Below are 17583 nucleotides of genomic sequence, written 5' to 3' on the forward strand. Positions count from 1 at the left end.
CATGAATCTCCTAAACGCCCGCCGGCGATGGTGATGAGCGCTTCGCCGGGACATTTACACAACCGTCTCACCTCATAACCTCCCCTCGGCGGACCGGGCGGCCCACGCCGCGCCGCTTACGGCGGCTGAGCGGCGCCGCGGATCGCTGCTGGATCTCCCCCGCCGGTGCTACGGAACGCCGTATCTCATCCGTCTGCGGCGAGCTGCCGGGATCCGGCGGGGCGCCGTGTGGGAGTGCGGCCGGCGCCACGCTGAGAGGAAACTTTCTGACTTTCCCGGGTTCAGCCGGTGGACTGGGTCGGTTGAACGCGGTTCCAGGTTGATTGTGTTTGTTTGCTGCAGCTTTATGCAACACGAGCTTGTTGAGCGTCCCGGCGTCAGAGCGGATCGATCCTCTCTTAGACTTTAAGTACCAGCAAAGCGACGCGTAAGCATATTTCTCAGACCCGCCGTGCTTTGATTCGTGAAACCTGAAGATAATGTATCGGCCCAGCAACCGTCTGACAAGTGTGTTTCACCAATATCTGAAGGCTTACTGTCGACTTATTCACTCACTCATTAGTAACACCATTATTTTAAGCTTCTTCCAGACGGATTTGTCAGATCTCGGAGCACATCTTGAACCCGTGCCTGACCTGGCGCTTCCAGGGTCCCCCTCCGCCTTGTTGACCGCCGTCCAGGCCGGATGACCTCCGGCCGACCCTCAGCCATTTGAAAATGTGATTGTAATCCGTGCGAGGGTTTGGCCGGGGTGTCTGTTACCGCTGTAATCCGTCACACTGGCATCCAGTATTCGTTTCACGTCCAGGTTAAGCTCGCCGTTCTGCCCGCACCACCCATCACCACGGGGAAGGAGGCGAGGCGGGGGGAGAGGGATGGGCGTCCAGCGGAGGTGTTGGCATGACTGGAAATAGAGAGAGAGAGGGAGAGAGAGGGAGAGAGAGGGATATTTTTGAAAGTGAGAGAGCACTGCTTCAATCAAGCCCCTGGGTCGGGGTGAAGAAATCTATTGTGGAACACAAGGTCTCATTAATGCAGCAGGGATAGCTTTAACTCCCAACCCCCAGTCACACACACACACACACACACACACACACACACACACACACACACACACAGACACACACACACCTTACTGAGGAAGGAGAGAGAAAGAGATATAGATATAAAGGAAGAGATTAGGCACGCCTCAGTAGAAGGTTTGAGCCGTTCTGCACTCTGAAACACACACAGCTGTAACGGACGATTAGTATTTATGAAAAATTTGTGTTTTAAACATAACGCACGGCAGTGTAAGTCAAGTACGGAAAATAACACAGTCAGTTTTGACAATACTGTCTTTCTTCCCCCCCCCCTTCGTATCGACGATCTGTCTTCCTCCCGTCGCAGTTTGTGTTTCTCACTTCCAGGGAAATAAAGGGGGATTCTGACGGTGCGGCTCAGATTCATCGCGGTTTAATCTCTTGTAAAATATGATGATGGGAGATGATGTTTTTGTGTGAGAGCTTGAGGAGTGGCCCCAGAAAGCGGCGGCTGGCTGTGGCATTGATGTGCTCAGTGATCAGCTCCCTCCAGTCCCTCTCCATCTGTCTTTGTCTGACTGCCGTGACACAAGGACACCGGAGGAAGGATCCTTCCTGGTTGGCTGGATGCTGCTCAGCCAACTGCGGCTGTGCGTGTCTGAACTGTAGCGTTTCTTTTCTTTTTTTTTTTTTCGTTCTTCTAACAGGCATGGATATGAGTTTTAGTGGGTCGCTCAGTTTATTTCTGTTAAAATGTGAATTAAACAGTCGAACGTTTCCAGTAGGGCTGATTCCATATTGAAAGCGAGCGCCGCTCAAAATACTTGTGTGATTTAATTAATTTTCAGTTTGACTCTTATTATACCGCAACGCCACAAGTAATAAACCCCACATGAAGCGGTTAATGAAGTGAAACTACTTTAGTATTGATTTTAGGCTCTTCAAACCTCCGAATGTCGAAGTCAGCGTGTTTCTGATCCAAAGTGCACTGCAGCTCTCTCTTCAAAAAAAAAAAAATTTAGATTGGAAAACGCATTAAGCGATAAAAACAAGTCTTTATGTACAGTGTGGTGCAGAGTGCGTCACGCTTGTTGTCTGTAATGAATAGCTGTAATGAGTCCAAAGTCTGTTTTACAGTTTTTGTTCCTTAAATAAAGAGCAACTACTGAAACCTCAGCAATCTCAGTCTGTTAAAAAGTCCAAAATCACAAGAAAAATACCATTTCTAACTTTTTTAACCTGCCCGATTGCTTTTCTTTCTCGTGACCACAGCTGAATGAGAAATATTGTTGAAGTGTTGTAGCGCCAGAGTCTCTCTTCATCTGCTCTCCTCCCGTAAATCAGTGTCGGATGTCTGATGAGTCACCCGACACTCGAGGGGAGTTTTGATTCCCTCAGCCATTACAAATGCAACAACAACAACTTCATGGGTATCATGCTTTTCGGGGGTTTGGCTTCCACTGCGATCAGCTGCTCAAAATAGCAATCAAATCTGAAACGTGCGTCGTCGGTTTTGAAGAGCTTCCGCCAACAAAATGTACAGAAATCAAATATCGCTCCAGATATTGTTTGAGGTCAGAGAAACACACATGTGGCGGGTGTTTGGCTGGTTTATATCCCACATATTGATGGCTTTATTGAGCCTTTAAGGCCTTTAACTCCTAACGTCTCCCTGGGCACTGCTCCCAGGATGTGTGGTTGAGGTTAAATATGAAGAGGACGGGTTAAATGTGGATAAATAATTCCCAGTCAGGATCAATCGTGTCGGCTGTCTTGCAATCATAGGAAACAGTGGAATGCCCTGTCCATCATTTACCCTCGATACTCAGAGCGAGTAACGTGTACCTAAATATCGCTCGGTCTTTTCTTTTTTTTTTTTTTCTGTGAGCGAATCTTGTTTCTCAGTATCTCTTCCTTTTGGATCCAGATAAAAAAGAGCAGAGGCAAAAAAGAAAAGACGAGGCGGAGGAAGAAACGATAGTGTGGATTCAATTTGCTCTCCGGGCTCGGAGTCCGGGACATCTGTCACACAGGCGGATTGCTTTGATTGGTGTGAGCCCATCCATCCAGATGGCTTGTCTGCAGTTAGTAAATTTATATTCCCCCCAGTCCCCTCTTCCATCAGCGGTTACAGTGTGGCCGGGCCAAGGCTGGCGGCCGTCACGGCCGTATCTTATTCTAACCCCGATCGTCCGCTCTGCCTCTCTTTTGTGTAGGTGCGCGTCCTTCTGCCTGCTCATTGGTCGGCCCGGCATCCGGCCTCTGTGACTGCTGATCCGAGAACACAAAACCAATCAGGAAAATCTATTTGTGTGAAATAAACCTTTTAAAAACAGGTCAAAGGTCATCGCTTGTTGAGATACAGGAGGAAGTGTGTCATTAGTGTTTTGGACCACAGTCAGGAAAATAGAGGATAAGATATTCAGGGTTAGTGTTAGAATTGGACAGTAGTTGTGATGCTTTTCTCTGTGGAGTTTGCATGTTCTCCCTGTGCCGAGATACACTCCACATTCTCTGGTTTCCTCTCACAGTCCAAATGCGTTTTTTTTTTTGAGTAATTATAAAGTCAGGATTAGATCTGTGTTAACAGTCAGCTGAGTTCAGAACCTTCTGACTGTAAAGTGTGATAAAGGAGTACAGAGGATTAGCGGGTCAATGGATCACCTTCTCATTGTCCTGTTCTGATTGATGCTGTAAACCAGATTAGCATCAGTGCTGCAGCGCTCACAGAGACTGATTATGTGTTATTGAACAGCGGCGGCGGGATAAGACGTCACGTTCGGAGATAAGTGGCCGAAATAGTGCCTTGTTTGCAGGTTGGATATCTTCAGAAAAACAATCTGAAACGTCGCCTCGGAGTGCATCAGCAAATTGTTCTCTCCGACACGTGTAAAAGGCTTGTTTGGCAAAACAAGAGAAAAACACTTCCCCATGACTGAAACACTACAAATAGCGCCGGTCTGCCGAGTGCAGCTGAATGAGATTAGGCTAATTCATTATCCACTACGCCGCGGCACTGCTGATTTTTATTCCTCTAGTCAGTTGGTTAAATTAGCCTGAACAGTTTGACAATAATGGGGACAACGCCAGAGGAATTTAGAGCGGCTTCTTGATGATTTGTGAAATCCACCCGCAGTCACATACTTGCTGATATATGAACACCCACCTGCACACACACACACACACACACACACACACACTTTTGTTCCCCGAACGCCGCATCGCAATGCTATTAATCGGATTAAGCCGCTGCGTTTTGGGCGTCTCTGTTAGCGCCAGTTCACCCTGACCCCTCTGCTCCGGCGACCTCTGGGTTGGCCCCTCCCCCTCCCCCACCAAGGCCACTTATCATCACACTGGGATTAATAGGAACATCTTGTGCAATTACGGAAATGCTGCTGTCGTCGTGCCGGGCGCCGTCAATTGTCTTAATGTGCGCCGAACCGTTCATCTGGACATCGGAGCCCTCGGCGGCGCCGCGCGGCGAAACGCAGGGATCCCATATCGATTTCCACGAGGCCGTACGCTCAGCGCTTTATCTCCTGGCTCTCCTCCGGCGGGCCGGTGAGGTTATCGATCTTCATAAAGGCGGCGTTTTGTTGTGGGGCGGGAAGCGGAGGAGACAGTAATGAAAGGTTTTTAACCTTTGTGTTTGGGGGGACGGCCGGACCGCCGTCCGCGGCCGCCGGGCGCTGCGCCGCACATTCCAGCTGCTCGGCCGCGGGGATCGATACGGATACATCTCTGTCTGATTACAGGGATCTACTGGTGGCGTGTGTGTGTGTGTGTGTGTGTGTGTGTGTGTGTGTGTGTGTGTGTGTGTTACAGTAATAGGTGACCGTCAGTTCTGCCTTTTTAGAGGAGTTTAACCTCAGATTTAATAAAATTACTGTCATGAAGACACGAAGAACCGTGCTCTCCTTGTTCTCTCACACGGCTTCACATGTTGTAGGTCATAAAATAACTTTTCTGTTAAAGCTAGAAAGAAAATCACATAATCTGACGGTGGCATGTAACATTTTGTGATTATATATGAATTAAACCCTTGTTTTTCCTCTCTTTGCTTTTCTACCGCTTCTGTTAATCGTATTTTTAGACCTTTACACTCACATAAAATGTGTTCGACTTCATCGACACTTCAGTGTATTTATGGATTTCATTTCCATCCGCAGTATTAGTTGTGTAATCGTCCACAGTTTAACACACATTCCAAGTGTTTTTACTTTCATGAAGATGTTTCTCCAGAACTGAGAATGGAAGCGGGTTGCTTTATTCTTTTCTTCAGGGAGGTGTTCAAGCTTCACATCTCTGTAAATTTTGATATTTTAAACAAAAGAGTTGTTCACATAAGAGGAAGGAGATGCTATCAGTGTTGACAGGAAGGCGTGTGTGTGTCTCATTGGACCATTTATGAGATCTTTTAAACTGAAGCATAGAAATGGAGCTTTGAATATTGGAGTCGTTGTGTTTCAGTGCAGCCTTCCCCTCACAGGCAACATTCACCGGCTTCTCAATTCTACTGTCAGAAAATCCAAATAAATCAGATGAAATATAACTTCTGTAACTAAACTCAGAGGAAATAATTGCCCAACAATAAATAGGACAGTTATCTTTCATATTAGGTCTAAATTCGTAGGTGAAAAGCTGCACTCTACCGTGAATGAACATTCCCAACAAGCCCCCCACCATCCTGTCCGCCGTCCTGCATGCCAAGTGTGTTTTTTAGAGACCGTCCGCGACCGCAAAGCGCGCATAACTGTCGCTGATGACTTATTACACATCTGTCTGTGGATCCGCGCGGCGCCAGATGCTGCCGTTAATGGCACACCTAACCTCCCACCATGAGACGCCACACTAAAAACCTGAGTGGAATTTTCCGCCGGCAGCCTCGCCGTATCCTCCCAGCCGCTGCTGCTCAGTGCCGGGGAGAGAGAGAGAAAAAAAAAAAAAAAGCCTGCAGGGGATCGCCCAGACAGGATATTAATGGGGCCCTCCAACAGTCAGAAGGCCTGACAGAGCCCTGTTTCATTGTCACCTTGCCTTGGAGGACGGAGAGAAACTTCCAAAGCTTATTAGTGGAATGGCGCCGTTTCTCTCTCTAACTTACTCCGTCTCTGCCTTCACCGCTTCATTAGACTGTCTTACATCAGTCGCCTGCCTCCACACACAAACACACACACAAACACACACAGTCACACACACACACACACACAGGGTGACATCTTCCACCTAATCAAGTGGTGGATTATCTTGTCCTGATAAATTGGAGCTTGTAGCACTTGAAAGGTCCTCTTGGAGGAGTGCCTCCTCCCTCCGACAGCGAGATCGAGCCCCCAGGGAGCGGAGGGAGAGAACATTGCCTGGTAATGATTTGTGGTAAATCGGACAAATGTTTTTGGAAAGGCCTCTTTCAAGCTGGGGTGGGGGGACTGATGAATTTAAAGCTTGTGAGGAGAGTCTGAAAACTGCAAGTGGAATTCAGTTAGGAGACTAAAATAGTCAAATGTTCCTCTGGTTTGAACTTAACACAGCAAAAATTCTGAGGTGCTTGTTCGAGGAGGGAAAATCCTTTGTGAATGCAGAAATCCAAGATTAGAAGAGACTGGAGGAATAACAACAAGATCTGCTGCATCTCGCTGTGTATCGTCACGAAATCATTAAACTCAATTAATTTGTTTTCACATAGAGCGTACTGTTTTCATGACTCCAGCATGGACAGGCAGGGGATGTCTGACATCTTCCAGGCTGTGAGTGATATTTGTAGTCGTGATGTGTGACAATGCAATAAAATCACTGCGATGACAAGTTAACAGAGGAGTTGTCAGATCTTTAAAAATAAATCTGTGACAAAAGGCTTGGCAGCTTCAGATATTCCGATGTGAATTCACAGCTCGAGCAAAAAAAACAAAAACAAATACTAAACTTTCCTAATGAGGTCTTTGGATTTGAGACCTAAGATGCCTTTTCACACTGAGGTCTCTTAACCCCACAAGCCCAAGACTATTTTTTGAAAGTTCCACCTGAAGAAATCCTCAAACTTCAGTCTGCAGCCTGGTGAGCTTGTGGCCAAAGTGAACCTTGGGCTTAATAGATAAGACACACCTGGGACCTTTGAGCGGTTTGTGCTCAAATATGTCCGAACACATCGAGTCCGTGTAAGATTTCAACAACTTCAGTGAAAAACTCACAGTTTTAGGTTCATCTAATCAAATCTGTCATTTAAGGTGTTGAAGTTCAGCAGAAATGCATCATGCTGTGTCCGTTTTAGCAACGGTATTACCCTGATCCGGCACTGATTTGCGTCTAATCGCTCGTGTCTTCCTCTCCCTCTGCTCTCTGTCTGTGCAGGAGAATCCCTACATGTGTAATAATGAATGTGATGCCAGCACGGAGGAGCTGGCCCACCCTCCAGAGCTCATGTTTGACATCGAGGGCCGTAATCCCACAACCTTCTGGCAGTCCACGTCCTGGAAGAAGTACCCCAAGGCGCTCCTGGTCAACATCACGCTGTCTTGGAACAAGACCATCGAGCTGACCGACGACATCGTGCTCACCTTCGAGTCGGGCCGGCCGGAGCAGATGGTCCTGGAGAAGTCTCTGGATTACGGGCGGAGCTGGCAGCCGTACCAGTTCTACGCCACCGACTGCCTGGACGCCTTCACGATGGAGCCCAAAACGGTGCAGGACCTGACCCAGCACACCCTGCTGGACATCATCTGCACGGAGGAGTACTCCCGGGGATACGTGTGGAAGTACGACAAGACGGTGCGCTTTGAGATCAAGGACCGCTTCGCGCTGTTCGCCGGGCCCCGGCTCCACAACATGGCCTCGCTCTACGGACAGCTGGACACCACCAAGAACCTGAGGGACTTCTTCACCATCACCGACCTGAGGGTGCGCCTGCTGCGGCCCGCCACCGGGGCCACCATGGTGGACGAGAACAACCTGTCAAGATACTTCTACGCCATTTCCGACATCAAAGTTCAGGGCAGGTCAGTTGCGAGCTCTCCTCTGCTCATCCAGGTTTGGTTCCCGATGGGGGAAACGTTGTGATACGGTTTGATAAATCGGTGTTTTTCTGCTTACAGTACAGGTAGCTAGCAGCGGAGACAAATGTGTTTACCCTTAACTATTGCTTCCAATTAGCGACAGCGGATCTATAATGACGTGCAGGGTTCACCGGTTGTCAGCACGTCTTAATTAACCGAGCTGCTCGGGCTTTGCTGAGGCGCTGCGTTCTGGACGCCGGATTCACTCAGCTGTCTGTTCGCCCGTGGCCGGCACTCCGCCGCACGCGGCGTCTCGGCCGTCAGGTCACCGCGCGTTGTAATTGGCACTTGATTTACGGATTCCACAGAGGGTCATATAACATGAAAACAAGACGCCGTTAGCGGGTAGAACTGACGAAAGCCTGGGAGTCGCTGGGGCATAGTCCTAAGTGAATCTGTTTCGCACTGTGCGGTTTCTCATTCTAACAGATGTGAAGCGTGGTTACGGGGATGGAGGAATGAAGATTTAATTACTCTTGTTTTTGCTCTTCACACACGAGCGACTGGCTCGCTGCGCTGAAACGCGCAGCGCTGGAACGTCGCTGCGATTGGAGGGAAGGGTTAGCAGTGTGGAAGCTTGGAGATGCCTGGAGATGAGCGTGTGGAGACGAGACGAGCTGCCGGTTGAGTCTCCTTTCCTTAACCTGTGTGGAAAACAGTCACACCAGACGGCAGCTGCTGTCGTCCCCGCCCGACACTGATTGATAGATAATTGTAGAGTAATGTGTTTGCTGCTGTCTCATTATTTACATTAATATTGTCAAAGGCCCTCAAGCCATGTAATGAATCTCTAATTTGTTGATTTTCTTAACATCCCATTAAAATAAAGTACAGCCACCGAACACATCGCTCTAATGCACGGCAAATGGTCAGGCACCCTTGAGCTAAAAAAGAGGGGGTCGGGGGGGGGGGGGGGGGGGGGGGCTATGATAATGAATGTCTCACTCGGAAATGGAATTTTTGACTTTTCTCGTGATTGAGAAGGTCATTCAGCAAAAATAACTGGAGGGAATTCGCTACCACAAAAGAGCCGGACAGGGCATCTATTCAGCACACACCGAAATAAAGAACGCTGTCACACACACAGATTATTTATTGGATCTGACTAATCATGACCAAACTCGTTCATCCCTATGGGGCTGTAGATGTGAGCGATGGCTCCGCGGCGCCGTCGGCCCGTGGTCGTTTACCAGCCCGCTGCTTTTGGAGCGACGCTCGCCTGAGAAATGTTCCCCCCACTGTTTACCAAAGGTAACACACAGTTCAGCCGTAATGAGATACACTCTGCACAGAAAGGCTCCACTCCCCCCGCCTGCTGTGGAGAATCGCCGCTCAGCCCCTTTCTCCATGCGTCCAATACGAGACGTAAGCTCCTTAACCCCTGGAATACAGCTGTGTGAGACTCGCAAAGAGACATTTTGCAGGGGCAGTGAGGGTGAATCCGGCATATTTCACTGTGCTGGCCTGAGTTCCCATCCTCCAGATCAGGAGGGAGTGTGTGTGTGTGTGTGTGTGTGTGTGTGTGTGTGTGTGTGTGTGTGTGTGTGTGTGTGTGTGTGTGTGTGTGTGTGTGTGTGTGTGTGTGTGTGTGTGGATGGAAATACAGTAGTGCAGATTTTTACTGCCTGCTGCAACAGTGTGAGAAAAACAAAGAAAGGAGCCTAAGCTCTTTGCCAAAGTAGGTCAACCTAGAAAAGAGAGGAGAAGCACTTTTTCTTTTTCTTTTTCTTTTTTTTTTTTTCTTCACAGAAGTGGTCCTCCTTGCATCTGTAACAAGTTGTTAGAGGGAAGCCTGAAGTATCATGCATGACCGTTCCATTACGGCTGATTACTGGGGAGGACCGGACCGAAGGGGGTAAAAATCGATCGCAGGATTTCAAATCAGAGGCGAGAGATGCCGGGGAACGATGCTCGCTGGCTGCTGCCTTAAATGAATCTGACACCCTCAGTGTTTCCGTGCATCAGCAGTACAGGCGTGTGGAGGAGGGGGGCCCGGAGAGTCGGGAGGATTTTCTAATTATCCACTGTATGACTTTGAAATAATTGCTCTGGCTCTTTCTTTCATGCTTTACAGTAACTAGAGCCTGCAATTTTTTTTTTTTTTTTTTTTTTTTTTTTTTTTTGCCAACTGTGTCTTCTTCCTCGTCTCCCGGAGCCCCCCCCCCCCAGGCCCACCCTGCACCCCTCCCCTCCCTCCTGCCTGTGATCAATACAGTGTAATTAAAGCTGAAGAACATTCAGGATCTCTTTCTGGCTCTCAGAATGTCTTCCCCTGCTCTGTCTGTTTCTTTTCGTTTCTCTTTTTTCCAGGAATACTTTACTTCATATAGATCTGAACTTCATCTAAAGGTATAAACAGCTTAAACATACAGATATTAACTAAAACACACCACTAAACCACAGAATTCAGCCAATAGGAAGAAATGACGATGGATCGGTGCTTCTTTTTAATAATCAGAGCAGTTTTTTTTTTAGTTTCCTAAGTCTTTCAAAACCATCCTTTTATTGATTAGAGATTTAAATAACCTTTAATTCCAGTCCTCTATTCCTTCATCATTAACAGAACATCCAGGCTGTTTCTTGTCTCCCTAAACTTCAGGGAGGAGAGAGAACATTTGTTTTTCGCCTGTACGCCTTGCTGTCTCGGCCCTGCGGTCGTTGTCATTCACATCCAGTTTGTTGCTGAGGGATATTAGAGGAGAATGAGGGAATAACCTCGGGGTCCACAGTCACACTTTCTGCAGAGACAAGTCGTTCTCTTAAAAAAGGCAAACTGGTTATTTGAAGCGCTGACGTCCTTTGTTCTGGGCCCCCTTCAGCCTAATGGAGGGAACGACTCGGCGATGATGAACCGGCATTTTGAAATATTGCTCCAGTTCAGTCTGAGGTTTAATTCTTTCTTGTGATCTACATATAAAACCACAGCTTCAGAAAGATCATTTGGAGGCTGAATAGAATGTGGAATGGGCTCCACTTGTTACCTTTTTACTCTGAGTTGCTCCGAATCCTCCTGGGTATAGCAAAAATCCATCAAATTTACATTTCAAACCAACAGTCTTCATCATTTTTTTTTCCTTCTGTTAACCCAGTGAAAGCAGTCCTTCGCAGGAGTTTCAACATTTAACGTAATGGTTCCCAGCCTGGTGGCGTGAAAGGTGCTCAAAATTAAATTTCCACATGTCAAAAAAATAAATAACCTGTAGCAGAACTAAGAAACCGTCAAACAGTGTTTAGCTTAATTAATAGTTGTGAAAACACGTAAAGTGTGTAAAATGTGAAAAATAAAGAGAAATCAGTGATCTCTGGGAATTCTGCCGGCGCCACATGACTGAATTATAGGAAGAATGTTTCACTTTGTTTACAGTAAACGCTCGATCGTCGTGTTTCGCCAACCGCGTCATTATTCGCTCCAGGAATGTAATAATGTGGTCTCCGGGCTGCATTAGGGCGCTCCGGCTGACTCACTCACACCGGTGATCTATCTGCCTGTGGTGGGGTTAGAGTTCGGCCGTGGCGGACCGTGAGAGGGCGTAGGGATGGAGCAAAGTGGCGCTGCATTGATTTGTGACTTATTTTCCTGCTACTGTCCATCGTGTAAGCCCAGTGCAGTGGAGGAGTAGCAGTGGGTTTACGTTGATCAGAGGAAATAAACGGCTGTGATGACGGTTCAAAGGAAAAGAGCAGTTAATGCCGTGTTATTTCTAAATTAAATGCACTTTTGATTAAATTTAGTGGGGAAGATATCACTAATTCTGTATTTCTATGCCCTGTTTGAACAAAATATAATCATCAATCTGTACTTGCATCTACTAAATTTATTTTTTGTGCAAAAAGGAACTCGACAGTTGCGTTTTCATTGCAGTGTCTCGCATTATCGTGGATGAATGATCCTCGCTAAGGAGCTGTCACCGCCGTGTTATAATTCTGCATTAAACCCTCGGCGCTTTAACAAACCGGCACCCAGCAGTGCAATCAAGGATAAAAAAGTCTTTGATCTGAAAAAATACTCCATCTGTAAAGGATTAGATCCTCCATCTCTCCCACAATGCACGGCTCGCGCTGTCCGTGCATCCTGTGCTTTAGTGCATGTGAGCTTCGGATACAGCTGTTCCAACTACAGATCAGCAATTTGGTGAGTGATGGCTCCATCGGAACTCCCCGAAGGGAGGAACAAATAAGAAGTCGATCGGCCTCCTTTCCCCCCGCCCCCCCCCGTTCCTCCACAGTGCTTGGCTTGCTCTTAGGCCTGCCTGTAGTCGACAGATAATCTATTTGTGCTAATTTCATGTTTCTTGCTGCCCACTTCCCCCTTGAATAAGTCATTCCCCTTGTCTCCCCTCCTTAGCCGCTCCCTCTCTATCTGTGCCGCCATAAGCATCTATTTACCGCCCCGCGTTTCAGCCCGATTCCTCGAATCAGCAGTCTGCATTAGTCATTGTGTGGGAGAACGCCGCCTTTGCGGGACGGGCCAGAGCGACTGGTCCAGATAACTCGGACCATCTGTTAACATCCACGCCACATGTTGGCTTAATGGCCGTAATCAAATGACCCAGCAGCCTTTTTGTTAGTCCAGCAGAAATGAGTTAAGAGAGCGATTTCCCGAGTCAATGAGGCCGTAAGTCACAATGTGTAATATACGTCTCCGCCGATGACGGGGCGGGGCGCAGGGGTGACTCATTAGCGAGGATGCTGGGAAACGGCGACGCCGCTGCCACTCAGAGGCCGGAGTCATCACAGGGAGAGTTCATTCACATTCATCAATCTGTCACTTCGCTGTTCACACTTCAGCTGTTCAACCCGCACAGCTCACACAAAGAGGAGCGTCCGGAAGAAAATGTTTTCTCTGATCCATCAATCTGCGGATCTTATTAGGATTTCATACTGCACTGCAGACAACGGCTATAAAACTTTAATTTCGCAGCACTTGTTATGCATTTCACATTACAGAAGACCGGCAGTGATAATGGCACAAGAAAAGTCAAGAATAAATGAAAGAAATATAAGTATAAAACAAAAGAAAAGATCTTAAATGAAGGCAGGAACTCCGCCGTGCTTTCTGCTTCATTTTCTCCCTCGTGGTTCACTCCGCCGGGCTGCATCAGTGTAAACGACGTGTTGTTATCGGGCCCGGCATCAGTTTAATCCAGTGGCGAGCGGCAGAGTTAAGCCCTGTTCAGAGGGTCACCTGCAGATGATTTAAAGGGCCTCTCGCAGGCGGATTATGAGACAAAGGGCCCCTGGGAACATCCAGGTAAACCCAGTGAACGCTCGACACTTCGATGGAGCTGCTGACAACCCAGACGTCTCAGGACGCCGTGGCTCAACCAGAGTCCTGTAAGATTCACAAACACTAATCTTTCATAGTATTTTACAGGCTCCTTATAGAGAATAGGTATAGAACCTCTGAAATGTGCACTCCCTGTCAGTACAGTCCTCGCTGGTGGTGCTTCCTCTGACAGTCGTTCAGTAGCGGCGCTCTTCCTCTGCGTCGTGGTTTTCAGTGAATTGATTGATTTGATTACAAACACAGTTCATAAAGATAAACTCTGGTTTTTCTGGAGCCGATCCTCGACCTCTCCGTCCTTCACCGCTCTGGTTTACTCACCTTCTTACTTCAAAGTGTGCAGGGAAAAATATTCTATGGATTTTTTTTTTTTTTTTTTTTTGGAGTGCTGTGTGTTTTGAATTGGTGAATCGTGTAGAGAGACGGAGTGCGGCGCGGCTGATGAACCGGTCGACGCGGTTTCTCTTTGAAGGTTCATGTTCACCCTCAGACATTTTGTAACGTTGATCTGAGGTTTTAAATCCAGTTTTCACTTTAAATGAGACAATGGCGTGAATATTCCCGTTAGAGGACTGAGAAAGCGTCTGGAGGACCAGCCCTCTTCATTCCTCCTCACTTCCATCACTCCTGTCTTCCATCCAGGCCGTGTCTCCGCCTCCTGCCTTTCGTCCCGCTTCCTTTGGTTCTCCGTCTCGCCGACGCCCTCTCTGCTTTAGTTTTCCAGCTGCAGGAGCTCAATAGAAACTTCCGTCAGTCCGAGCAGAAAGTTTCTGCGAGTCTTCTGCTTCAGAGGGCCGTCAGATCTGTGGGGAGGGTGGAGACCGGACCCGGGTGGGTTTGGTCAGCAGACAGTCTGGAAGACCCAAAGCTGCACAGAGACAACTCCTCAAACAGGCGAATATATTATATTAAAATATATTTAGCAGCCTTTGCTTTGACAGCTTCCTCTTTAGGACTCACACTGGTATTTAAAAGTGGTTGTTAAAATTCGTTTCCAGCGCTTGACTCCTGCTCAGTATTTGCTATTCGCAGTCGCTCCCTCCGTCATGTGACCGTGTGGAGCCAGCTGTCGGGGCGTGCTCCTGTGTGAGCCGCATTAATATAGACGCTGCCCCCCCCCCCATCCAATTAAATGGATATTCCCAGCTGCAACAGCTTCCAACAGCAGTGCACTTGTGAACCGTGAAGGTAAAGGAAGAAAAAAACACATTAAGAGGGCGGGTTTGAGAGATGCTGGTTGGATGTGAGGCGTGTAGAGAGGCAGGGCGGTCCAGCGGAGAGCGTGGAGGCTGCAGCACGCCGCCGCTGGCTACATCAGACGCCGCGTCTGCGTCCTCTGAGGCAATGGACGGAAACGGGCAGGAGATGCAAAAAAAAATACACGGTGTGGTGATAATTCACCTGTCAGTCACGTCTGGGTTCAGATGCTTCATTAGTGTTTTTAGCCGTGCCAGAGGGATCGACCTGTCAGCAAACAATGTTGAGTGGATCATCTTGTTCCTTCTGCAGCAGTTTCTCTATGCTCACATGTACGATGCTATTGATTAATTATCATTATTATCATTATAGTGTATTATCATCTTAATGTATGTGACGTCGTCCTGCTTTAATTACTCGCCATCTGCCATTGTGATATGAATGCAGCGGGGTAGGTAGTACCATCAGTGATGTACACTTAGCAGAGTGGAAAGTTTAAAGTGACAGAAAAAGTAAAAATGATAAACGACTCCGAAGACATGAACACATGTTCGCAGCGCCTTCGCACATCTGGCACATATTTATCCTTCAAGAGTTTCCTCCTACTCACACATATTGACCTAGAGGACAATACTGTTTTTTTACTAGTAGCATGAATTTTAATCATATATATATATATATATATATATATATATATATATATATGTATATATATATATATATATATATATATATATATATATATATATATATATATATATACTGTATATATATATAGACACTGTATATATATATGCACATTTTGTATCAAAGACACTTTGTCACTTTAAGAATGTCTACAGTCTGTGAGTAAGATGATTTTTTTTTTTCTATTTAAGTTTCATTGTGTTTATAAAAGATCAGATCTTGTCCCTCCCTTCCCTGCGCTGCCTTCCACTCTCTCATACAAATGAGCGGCTGAGAGACGGATGGATTTTGACTGCTTAGTCTCTGTTTGCTGAATTGCCCCTTTCCAAAGACAATCCAGCTTAAACCCATTGTGCTGTACTTTCATAAGGCCCCTGCTATTCCACTTTTTTAAAGAATATATTCATAACACAAATAACAGCGTTTGCTTCCTGCTGCTCCCTGTCTGAATGAAGAAACTGCAGCCGGAGCCGTGTTTATAAAGAAGGCCGCTTATAGAAATCTCCGGAGGCGTAGTTTGTGTGAGGAAAAGCAGCCAGGTGAAAGTGGCAATTTTTTTTTCTCGCTTTAGCGACAGATAATGCTTCAAAATTACAGCCTGATATTTGAGGCAGATTACTGTGGTGAAAAGTTCAGCTCGGGTCAGCTGGTGAAATACACAACGCCTGCTCCACAACTTTAAACACACAACTTTTATTTCCTCCTTCTGGATGGATGGAGGGAGAGAGGGAGGGATGGAGGGATGATGAATGAATGGTGATGTAGTGATGGATGATGGAGAAATGAATGATGGATGGATGGATGGATGGATGGATGGATGGATGGATATGGATGGATCATGGATCATGGATGGATGGATGACAGATGGAGGGAGGGGCGATGAAGTGATGGATGATGAAGTGATAGATGATGAATGGAGGGAGGGCTGGATGGATGGATGGAGGGATGATGGATGGATGATGGATGGCTGCATGGATGATTGATGGTGCAATGGATGGATGGACTGATGAAGCAATGGATGATGAATGGAGGGAGGGATGGATGGATTGATGGATGGATGGATGGATGGAGGGATGGATGGATAATTGATGGAGGGAGGGATGGATGGATGGATGGATTATTGGTGGAGGGATGGATGGATGACTGATGAAGCAATGGATGATGGATGGATGGAGGGATGGATGGATGGATGGATGGGTGGATAATTGATGGAGGGATGGATGGATGGGCTGATGAAGCGATGGATGGATGGATGGATGGATGGATGGATGGATGGATGGATGGATGGATGGATGGATGGATGGATGGATAACTCCAGCACTGTATCACTGGTGAGATTAACAAAATGTAATCTTCATACTGAATGTTTCTCATCAAACCTTTTTCACACACTAAACTATTTATTCTTATTTCTCCCACAAATAATTTGTCCTCATTTTAAAACTGAGAGACATTTTGTTGTGTAGTCTGGAGCAAAATCTGTCTCATTTAACCCCGTCCTCTGTTGTAGTGGTGTTTTGCTGAAGTCTGTTATGTTTCAGAGCAGTAAGTCGATCTGAACCGGTTCCTCACGTCCCGGCCAGGACAAACCCTGACAGCAGCAGAGCTGCTTTATCCGCACAGCAGCACAGATAAAATAAAGTCCACTGAGAGTTTTATGCACAAGTAAATCAAAAGATAAGCGGCTCTATCAGTGACACTGGGCCCTCAGAAGGTGAACCAGCCGGTCCTTCCTGTTTATCACAGCCAGAGGAATCAAGCAAGTCCAGAGATACCGGGAGCGAAGTGACGAGTGACATGAGAGATTTTATCATGGGAGATGAGAACAGGAGGCGCCTCGCCTCAACAAATCCTCCTCTGCAGCTTCTCCGAGATGAAGCAACGTTCGTTTTTCTCCCTCTGGACGAGGAAGTTTCCTCTTGAACCTCTTGTCTTCCAGAGTGCCGCATTGCTGATAATGCAGATCCCGTACCGATTGGTCTCTCGATGGCTTTGCCGTTATTAGCGGGCGGCACAAACAACAAATTGAATTTCTGTCTGGGAGTGGAAGGCTGCACTCCTGATGTGACCTGCGTGACGAGACGATTCACGCCTCAGTGGCGTGCTGCAAATGGGACGTGGCAGCTCCGCATACTGTATTTCCATGGTTGTGGGTCAGGTCGCCTGTCTGTGTGTGTGTGTGTGTGTGTGTGTGTGTGTGTGTTCCTGAATTCATGTCCTCCAGGTAATGTCTATGTTGTGTTCTATCAATCAAATGTGCATCATGTGAAGGAAAATCTCAGAGTCCCCCGTTTGAACACACACATATGGAGATAATGCAGAAAGCATGTTTGATAACGCTGCA

At 47.1% G+C, this 17583-nt stretch overlaps 2 protein-coding genes across 10 annotated transcripts in view; both read left to right on the top strand.

Annotated features, from left to right (window-relative positions):
• The window catches only part of LOC115394103 (zinc finger protein 45-like), a 1173573-nt gene that overhangs the window by 266738 nt on the left and 889252 nt on the right, over positions 1–17583 (top strand). The gene's annotated exons all lie outside the window — the stretch shown is intronic.
• Positions 1–17583, top strand: part of ntng1a (netrin g1a) — a 78256-nt gene that overhangs the window by 25186 nt on the left and 35487 nt on the right. For all 9 annotated transcript variants that reach the window (XM_030099344.1, XM_030099336.1, XM_030099341.1 and 6 more), the window contains exon 2: positions 7371–8014. In XM_030099344.1, the coding sequence (XP_029955204.1) occupies positions 7371–8014 (644 nt within the window). The remainder of the gene's footprint in view (positions 1–7370; positions 8015–17583) is intronic.

Source organism: Salarias fasciatus, chromosome 9 (assembly GCF_902148845.1).
Source record: "Salarias fasciatus chromosome 9, fSalaFa1.1, whole genome shotgun sequence".
Taxonomy (NCBI): Eukaryota; Metazoa; Chordata; class Actinopteri; order Blenniiformes; family Blenniidae; genus Salarias; species Salarias fasciatus.